This window comes from Sturnira hondurensis, unplaced genomic scaffold (genome assembly GCF_014824575.4).
Source record: "Sturnira hondurensis isolate 20B ecotype Veracruz unplaced genomic scaffold, ASM1482457v3 Scaffold0013931, whole genome shotgun sequence".
NCBI classification, from domain to species: domain Eukaryota; kingdom Metazoa; phylum Chordata; class Mammalia; order Chiroptera; family Phyllostomidae; genus Sturnira; species Sturnira hondurensis.
In genome coordinates, this window is record NW_028086562.1 from 4,287,647 (window position 1) to 4,297,011 (window position 9,365).

Below are 9,365 nucleotides of genomic sequence, written 5' to 3' on the forward strand. Positions count from 1 at the left end.
CAGAAACATCAATGTGAGGTTGCCTCTTGCCTGCCCCCTACTGGCGATCTGGCCTACAACCCAGGCATGTGCCCTGACTGGGACTCAAACCTGCAACCTTTGCTTTGTAGGCCCACATTCAATCCACTGAGCTACACTATCCAGGTTTATTTTTTTGTAAAGAAGGGGGAGGGAGAAAGGGAGAGAAACATGGATCAGTTGCCTCAAGCGCCCCCGGTTGGATACCGAATTCCCGCAGCCCAGGCTCGTGCCCTGACTGGGAAGGTCCCTTCGTTTGTGGGACAAGCCCGACCCATCGAGCCCTGCCAGCCAGGCTGAGTATTTTTACGTACAGTGGGTCAGACCCAGTGCCGGTCACTCTTTCTCTCTGGGTGTGAGAGGGAACATGTTTCCTCTGACTCCACCCCAGGAGTCATCCTGCAGCTGCTCTTGGAGAACTCGGACCTTGCTGCCTGCCCCCCCCCCCCCCCAGGCTCATGCTGGCTCGTGGTGGCCAGTGGCCAGGACTCTCCCCACCCCATGCACATGCAGCAGGCCCCGCCCCTGGGTCCCATTTGTTCCTCCGGAGGTGCCGTCCGCTGCTGTTCTCGGAAAGCTCGGTGAGCGCACACAGCTCTTCCCCCAGCCAGAGCTGCCTCCCGTTCATGTGGCTGCCCGGGGCTCCTCAGGACCCCTGCAGGGATGTCCCTGCTTGTCATTGTCCTCCCCGAGGATAGACCAAGCTGTGCGGCTGGCTGTCCTGTCCCTGCGTGTCCTCACTGGGCCCCTGTCACAGGGCGTGCTGTTCGGCCCGCACTGTGCTGGGGGCCACCCAGGTTGAAACATCGGTTCCCACTTCTTCATGTGACACAAAAAGACTTTCTGTAAAACACACGGTTCCTGCTGCTTCTTGTCTTCCGGTCAACGTGCAATGTGCTGTCAGGTCGTCTGCGCCTGCAGCCTGGCCTCTCGGGTGACAGTGGTCAGAGAATGAGTGCCGAGGGCCGACTCCCTCCCCCCACCCCTCCCCCCACCTCCTCCCTGTGGCTGGGCCTGTCTCCTAGGGCCCCAGGGGGGTCCAGGACTGAGATGCCGCCTGCTGCCCAGCTCCCCTTCCTGCTGAGGGAAGGGCAGTCCAGTACCTGTGGTCTCCAGGTCCCCGCTATGGGTCTGGGAGCTCCATCACTCCCCATAGTCTTCCCCGTTCTTGGGAGGTGGCCATGGACACTTGGCGACACCCTGGCCCAGGGAGGCCAGGTTGTTTCTCGGGAATGGCTCCACGTGGAGCCTTCAGCCCCTTGCTCTCCGGCTCTGCCCAGCTGGCCAGCACAGGGCTGTCCTCTGCGGGGCTGGTGCCTGGTGGGGGGAGCCTAGAATGCCCTGGGGCTTCTCCCGTGCTCACAGGGCAGAGGGGCTGAGTGTGGGCGGGCGTAGGTCAGGGGCCTGTCCGTGGGGCACCTGGCAGGATGGGGCTGGGCTCCCAGGGCTGGCTTCAGAGGGAGGCAGAGTCTCGCCATTGTGAGCAGGAAGTGACGCTCCCCTTGGAGACAGGCCCTCGGAGGCCGGGGGTGGCTGGGGGCGGCTGGGGAGGCTGGGTCCGTGCGGAGTGGCGGTTTGTCTTCAGACCCACGTTTCCGTGCAGGTTGCACCCGTCCTGGCTGGGCTTCACCCAGGTGGTCCCAGGCACTGTGGACTCAATCTGGCCTCCAGGAAACGTGTGACCACCATTTTTTCTGGACACAGGCCTGGGGTTTTGAAATTGCCATCTCTAAGTTCTTCTCTTGTGGGAGCCAGTTTAGCAGCAATTGTCAAATAAATGCTTTGTTTTCCCAACGTCCTTACACGGTTCACATTGGCCCTGTTGGTGGAGCTCTTCTTTGGGAGGGTTTTGCTCTTGATTTCACTGGCTCAGCGCAGCCTCTCGGCCCTGCCGAGGCAGTGGGGCCCCTTCCGCGAGGTGTACAGTGGCTGCACCTCGATGCTGGGCCTCGCCTGTGGAGGGCTGGGCCTGCCCCACCACCCCTGCGACCCAGCCTCTCGGGGCTGCTCCCCGGAGAACATGCGCCCAGACCCCAGCCCACCGCGGGGCCGAGGGGGTGGAGGCCACAGTGGGGTGGATCTTCTCTAACTCCCGTTTCCAGAAACTGGTTGCGGCGGGACATTCCCGCTGGCACCATGAGTCCTCCGACTGGGGCGGGGACAGGGGGTTGGGCGCGTTGAGGCCCGGGGCAGCCTCCTTTGACCAGGGTTCTGGGGGTGGGGGGGGCTCAGGCTCCGCCCAGCGGTGCTTCAGACATGCTGCCCTGCTCTTCCTCCCTGAACAGAGGGTGGGGGACTTCCTTGAGACCTTCAGCCCCAGCCACCCATTCTGACCCTGGGTTTCTGCTCACAAGGCCACAGAACCACGGGGCTTGTGGGTTTTATTTGTTGTCTGGGCCTGTTTTCCAGGTTACTTGTCCTGCTGCCGCTTCCTGGATGACAATCAGATAGTTACCAGCTCTGGAGACACCACCTGGTGAGTCCCTGCGGCGTCTGCACTGGGAAATGGCCACAGGACTGCAGGCCAGGGGGCAGTGGGAGCTGAGTGGGGGCGCTGACCCCTGCAGCTGCGTGGCAGCCATGCTCTGGACAGTGGGTGCGTCGGCCCCCGTGCGAGGGTGCCATCCAGAGTGGGTGCTGGGCCGGGCCCTGGGTAGCGGGCTTCACAGCTCCCAGTGGGTGACACCGAGACCCGATGGTTTAGCCTTCCGTACAGCTAGAAGGCCACGGCGGTCAGCTCAAGAATGTTTGTGTTACTGGCACCAAACCATATAGTTTAAATGGTCAGATAGTATTTTATTGATGTCATTTTAGGCTTTGTCCATCCCTGTGGGTGTCCCTGCCCTTTGAGGCACGGACACCTGGTCCCTCAGGGAGCAGGACTGCCCTGGGTCAGCCCCACTCCTTTGTCCACCTCGTCCTTTCACAGGGTTTTTCTTGTTTTAAAGATTTTATTTATTTATCTTTGGGGGGGAGGGAAGGAGAGAGGGAGAGAAATATCAATGTATGGTTGCCTCTCATGGGTCCCCTGCTGGGAACTGGCCTGCAACCCAGGCATGTGCCCTGACTGGGAATCAAACCTCGATCCTTTGCTTCGCAGGCCCGTACTCAATCCACTGAGCTACACCAGCCAGGGCTCTTTCTTTTTTCTATGAATGCCATAGGCCCATGAAAGATGTATAATATAAACATTTCATTTGGGCGATGCAACATGCAAAATCCCATCCGCTTCCCTGCTCTTGCCACCTCTGGGCAGAGGCCTGGACCAAAGGGCTCTGGCTGGGCTGTGCTGCAACGACCCAGGGCCATGCTGTCCAGGGCGTCTCACCCTGATGCCTCGCAGTGGAGGACCTCTGCTGCCTGTGGCGTTGTTCCAAGCCATCAGCTTACCCGTCGGCACTACCCCCCCCCCCCCCGACCTCCCACCTCCTGGCCTGCAGGACCCTGAGGGCCCAGAGCTGGCAGATCTGACTGGCAGGTCCTGTGCCCTGTCCTGTGGCCCCTTGTCCCACTTCAACCCCAGTGTGTGGCAAAGCCTCCAGTGTCCCTGTTGTAAACGGACACAGGCGTCCTCTTTGTTGATTCTGAGTTGGCGTGGAGCCTGGTACGCACATGTGCGGCAGGTTCTCTCTTTGTCCAGAGGCCGATTGGTTTTCAGTCAGACACACACATTCACTCTGGTCCTGGGTGGTTGGAAGGACACTTTGTCACTGTCCTCTGAGAAACCGAGGTGACTGCCTGTCCTATCTCCCACCACAGTGCTCTGTGGGACATTGAGACGGGCCAGCAGACCACCACCTTCACCGGGCACACCGGGGACGTGATGAGCCTGTCTCTCGCTCCTGATGCCAGACTGTTTGTCTCCGGCGCCTGTGACGCTTCGGCCAAGCTGTGGGACGTACGGGAAGGGATGTGCCGGCAGACGTTCACCGGCCATGAGTCTGACATCAATGCCATCTGCGTGAGTTGGGGGCTCGCCTGGGTGGGGCTCAGGGGCCTGTGCCAGCTGCTCTCGAGTCTCATTGGCTACCAGAAACCATGGGAGACACCATCGAACCCCAAAGTGTTTGTTCTCTGTTGTCCCTGAAATGTGACCTGACTTGTGCAGTCCCCTGGGGCAGTGGGCGCTCCCCTTTGGGTGGGGAGCAGATAGGGGGCGACGGCAGCACCGGGTGTGCAGGCCGGGTCTCCCTTCCCCGCAGGGCCTGGACTCGCAGGGAGCCGTGCAGATATGTCTGGTGGGTCAGGGGCCCCTTCCCGGCCTTCTGCACGGGCCAGCCCAGTGGCTGGCACCCTCATCGTCCCCTCGGGGAAAATGCACAAAACAGAACATGCCCCCTGGGTCCCTGCATGTGGTGTGGTCCCCCAGCCTCTGCCATGGTCTAGCCCTTGCTCACTCTCGTCTCATGCTGGCCGTGGGCCTGCTCTTGGGCAGGCAGCAGTTTCAACACTCACTTTTCGTGCCTTTGCACACTCGATTTGCTCTTCCCAGTTCTTCCCCAACGGCAATGCGTTCGCCACCGGCTCCGACGACGCCACCTGCCGGCTGTTTGACCTGCGTGCGGACCAGGAGCTCATGACCTACTCCCATGACAACATTATCTGCGGCATCACTTCCGTCTCCTTCTCCAAGAGCGGCCGCCTGCTCCTGGCGGGCTACGATGACTTCAACTGCAATGTGTGGGATGCTCTCAAGGCCGACAGGGCAGGTCAGTGGCTCGGGGCCTTGCTGTGCGTCCTGCACATCCTGGGGCTGCCCTTCCAATGCACTTGGCCCCTCACCTGCACCGAGCAGCTGAGATACCTGTCATCAGGCTAGGCTGCCTGACTGCACCTACCAGGCCCCATGGCAGCCCCCACGTGCCAGAAGCCCTTCCCACGCACTTGAGAGGTGTGTGGGCACAGCGCAGCAGGCAGGACAGGGCACCTGGCTCGGTCTGCAAGGGTACCCTCGAGTCCCCTGCCCTGTGGCTGCACGGGCTGGGCGCTGGCATCTCTGTGTAGGGCACAGACCTCAGGTGGGATGCCCAGGAAGTAGCCCAGAGTTTGCATGTCGGGCTGGTGTGTGGTTGTCTCGTGCGTTGAAGCTTGTGTAGAACACGAGAGCTTCCTGCACAGGATGTGGCCCCGGGTGGTGGGACCGAGCCTGCTCTGGTGTCAGAAGCGCCCTGCCACGTCCGTCCCAGTCCTTGGCCGGTGGGAGAAGGGTGTGGGACCCGGGGCTGGTGGGCCTCACCTTGGTTGCCACATCTCAGGGGTCAGCTTCCTACCCTGCTTGAACCCCCCTCAACCCCAGCCCCACACCTGCCTGGGGGAGCACTCCCGCCCCGCAGGCTGCACTCCTTGGGGACGCGGACCACAGCTCTCAGAAGGCAGCCCTTGCCAGGCTGTTGGACATCGGCCGTCCGTGTTGTGTGGACCCGGCCCTGCACTGGGCCCCGGGGTCCCAGCCTTGCACTTTCCTGGTGTAACTGCCCTGGGTGCGGGCGGCTTGGGTTTCCTTGTGCTTGTGGTTCCATTTCTTAAGTGAGCTGCTGCTTCTGTGAGTGCTCAGCATTCAGGGCAGGAGGCCCTGGGTTGTAACTCTGTCTGCTCTTGGCCTTGTGCCGTGTCTGCGACAGGCTGGTGGCTAGCCTGCCACGTGGCTATGTTTGGGTCAGAAGTGTCTCAGCTCTTGTTGGGAGAGGAGCGCGGACCCTCACTCACCATGTGATCCCCAGTTTCCCCCACTGTCCTTTCTCTGAGCCCCAAGGCGCTGAGGGCCTGCCCCGTGTGCCGGGTGCTGGGTCTGCCTCCGCGAGTACACCTGTCCCCCTTGCCCTGCACTGTCCCCCAGTCACAGCCAGGTAGGGCACCCACAGGCCCTAGAATGACTGTGCTCTCACATGCCCCCAGGTGTCTTGGCCGGGCATGACAACCGGGTCAGCTGCCTGGGGGTGACTGATGATGGGATGGCTGTGGCGACAGGGTCCTGGGACAGCTTCCTCAAGATCTGGAACTAACCCACAGGTAATGGAGTGGCCCGGGCCCCGGCTCTGGGGGCCCTGCTTCCTGCGTCCTGGGCGTGCTGGGTGCAGAGCTCACGGGCAGGTGCAGTCAGCCAGCCTCACACCCATCTCAGCAACGTGTCCTCGGCTGGGTACCCGAACTGAGATGTGCTGTTTCTTTTTACACTTTAAAAAAAATGTTAGTTATTGCGGTGACAGCAGTTAATAAATGTATGGGGGTGTCAGGTGTTAGATCCCATAATCTGTCATCTGTGCATCACACTGTGTGTTCACCACCCCGAGTCCGGCCTCCTTCCTCCCCACCCCCCTCCCCGCCCTCTTCCGTCCCTCCTCCCCTTGCCCTCTGGTGACCGACCCCTCCCCTCTGACAGCTGTCAGGCTGCTCTCCGTGTCTGTGGGTCTCCTTTTGGTTCATCAGCTTCTCCTCTAGACTCCACAGGGGTGTGGGACCACAGTGTGGCCGGAGGCGGGCCCGAGGCACCCCAGGCCCCACACTCACCGAGCCCCGACTCTGTTTGGAACGGCAGGTGCACGCGTGGCGGCCAGAGGCCATCCCGCCCCGAGGCGTTTCCGTGATAGCATTTCCAACCCCCTACTAATGTGGGCGCCCTCCCCCTCCGAACTTCAAAAGGGCGAGACCTTTCCTCACTCACTGCTGGAACCAAGAGCACAAACCCACGAAGAGAAGAGCGTGTCGCTCAACCAGCCTGCACCCCCCCGGGACCACTGTCCTCGTCTGCCTTTGAACGGAGCTGACGGGCAACACCCAATAAAGATGTTCACCAGAAAGCAGGCCCCGTGTGCTTGCGAGACCGGCGCCCTGGCGCTTGTGGGGGGGTCCCGGTCGGGGCCCCACTTCGCCACCCTCCCGCAGAGCGCGTCGAGGACGCCACCTTGTAATTGGCTCTAAATTTCAGGTCGTGCTCGTGACGGGTTTGGACACCACGCTTCCTTTTTAAAACGCCTTTGTGTTCCCCAGTTAACCAGAGAGCGAGGGTCTCGTGTGGTCTCTCCAACACCCTTAGCGGTGTACATTCAGCCCCTGGTGGTTTATTTTTGTCTGGTGTCGTGTGAGTGTCGCGCACAGACTCGGCACAGAGAGCAGGGCGGGCCGGGCACAGGCCGCTGCGGGTCTCGGGGGCTCGGTGGCCAGCAGCGTCCTGGGCCCCTTTCCTCCTGCCCCGCCCTCCCCACCTGCTCAGTGGGGTTTCTGCTGTCACTTGGGTGTCCTTGTGAAGTGGGGGGAGTCTGTGACAACAGCCTAGCACTAGCCCACGCCCACCCCACCGCCAGGGCCTCTCGTCAGGGGGGGCCCATCCTGTGCTTGGGTAGTGAGTCCGTTACTTGTGTATGAAACAATGTACAAATCAATGTTTTGAAAATAATGATCTCAAACTTTCTAAGTTAAATTTTAAAAAATTTGATCGTTTGCCATCTGGGGTGGGTTAACTCTTAGACTCGCATGCTGTAGAAATGCTCCAATGTGCATAGAGGACTCGGTCCTTCGATGTTCTTTTCCTTTTCAGAAATAATCTCTTTAAAGTTGTAACCATTACGGCTCTATCCACATCGTTGCTACTCTGCACGCACCGGAAGCAGTACAGTACACAGCTCGACACGCTTGAGTAGCAGGATAGATCACTGTTTTCTTGATTTCTTTATAAAAACAAGTCCTGTCCCAAATGATCGCCGTTGGACTCTGGGAGGGGGTGGGGCGGGGCCGGAGACGCCGGCCTTCCTCTGTCCACTCTGCACGGCCCGTCTCCCGAGAAACCAGCCCTCTGCACCTGAGGCCCCACTTTTCTAGTCCGCAGGCCTCCCTGGTTTCCTCTGGGCCTCGTCTGCAGCAGCGTGTGGACAGGCTGCTGGCCGTCCCGGAGCACGCTGTGGCGGCCTGGAGCCTCCTGGGCGGGCTGCCCGGCCTGGTCCGGCGGGACCCGGCGGGAGCCTCTCCGTCCACGCCCTGTAGAGCTGTCTGCACCCGCCCTTCCTTTTTGTATTTAATTTTCAGTCCTGTACTGCAAGGGAGCTGGAACAAGGTAGACCCTGTATTAAGCTGTACTGTTATTTAAGATGTAATAAAGCAGTTTGACACGAGGGACTCGGGTGTGGCTGCTCCTTCCAGGGCGGGTGGGTGGGGTGGTCGCCATCCTTGCCCAGGTGGGTCTGACCAGCGACCCCAGCCAGATCTGCCCCCTTCACAGAGGGGACACGGAAGGTGATAGGGCATTCCGACAGCATGGCCACAGCAGCCCTGTCCACCCCCCAAGCTCTCCCAGGACAGCGCCCCAGGGACAGGCCCCCCTCTGACCGCACCCTCCATCCATGTGAACAGGAACTGCGCCCTCTAGAAAAAGGGGGGACTGCCACTGAAGTCAGAGTCTTCAGGAGCCAGTTTGAGGCACGTAAGCCACCCCCGCCCCCCTCCAACCCTGTCACAGAGGCATGACGAGGTCCCCACGATTCTCAGGGTCAGATGCTGGAGCTTCCTCCTGATTTTGAGACACACTGGGCAGGGGGCCTCTAAGGAGGCACAGGGGCGGGTTGGGGCCCAGCCCTCTACTCTGGACACAGCCGTGGCACTGGCAGGCACGTGGCTGCCACAGCCATGGCTGGACCTGAGCTAGCCCCACAGTGACCACAGTGTCCACTTGTGCTGTGGCCACACCACTGCCACCAGGCACAGCTTCCCTTTGTCTCCAGTGCCGAGCTGCGCCTGGTACTTGGCCCTGGGCTCATCAACCCCTCTTCTCCCCTTGGAGTCCTCGTTGAAAGCTGCACAGCCCTGGCCAGGTAGTGCAGTGGGTCAGAGCTTGTCCACAAACACCAGGGTGGCGGTGAGTCCCCGGCAGGGTGCACTGCAGCCCGCTGACGAGCGCATCGGGGAGGGAGGCAGCAAACTGAGGCTTCTCCCTCTTGCTCTGTTCTCAAATCAATGAGTTAAGAAAGAAGAACCTGTAGACGGCCAAGGCACCTTGTGAAAACTCAGGGAGCACCACACACATGCTGGAGTGAGCGAGTGGCCCTCGGCCTCAGGACCCCACCAGGGCTGCCTGCAGCCACCTCACCTAGGGCCCTGCGGGACTCCGGGCAGCTTGCACCCTTCTGGCACCGCTGTGGGAAGGGACGCAGGGCCCAGCCGAAGGTTTTGCTGCAGACTGAATTGTGCACCTGCCACTCAGCTGGTCCGCAGAGAAAGGTGCTGCCCCCACCCAGCCCCACAGGCGGCCATCAAGTCCACCACCCTAGACATTCTCCTTGGGGGAGGGCCAGGTCAAGCCAGGCAGGAGGGGCTGGACACCAGAACCCTGGGGATAAACAAGCCAACCTCTGGGTAGC

The 9,365-nt window shown here is 60.9% G+C and overlaps 1 protein-coding gene across 7 annotated transcripts in view; it reads left to right on the plus strand.

Moving 5' to 3' along the window:
• Positions 1-8,127, plus strand: part of GNB1 (G protein subunit beta 1) — a 53,840-nt gene extending 45,713 nt beyond the window's left edge. For 6 of the 7 annotated variants that reach the window (XM_037062173.1, XM_037062171.1, XM_037062174.1 and 3 more), the window contains 5 exons: positions 2,428-2,494; positions 3,778-3,979; positions 4,511-4,727; positions 5,914-6,027; positions 6,554-8,127. In XM_037062173.1, the coding sequence (XP_036918068.1) occupies positions 2,428-2,494; positions 3,778-3,979; positions 4,511-4,727; positions 5,914-6,020 (593 nt within the window). In that variant the 3' untranslated portion in view covers positions 6,021-6,027; positions 6,554-8,127. Of the gene's footprint in view, positions 1-2,427; positions 2,495-3,777; positions 3,980-4,510; positions 4,728-5,913; positions 6,028-6,547 lie in introns of all 7 variants that reach the window. The other variant, XM_037062178.1, reaches the window with a different exon arrangement.
• Positions 8,128-9,365: the final 1,238 nt, after the last annotated feature.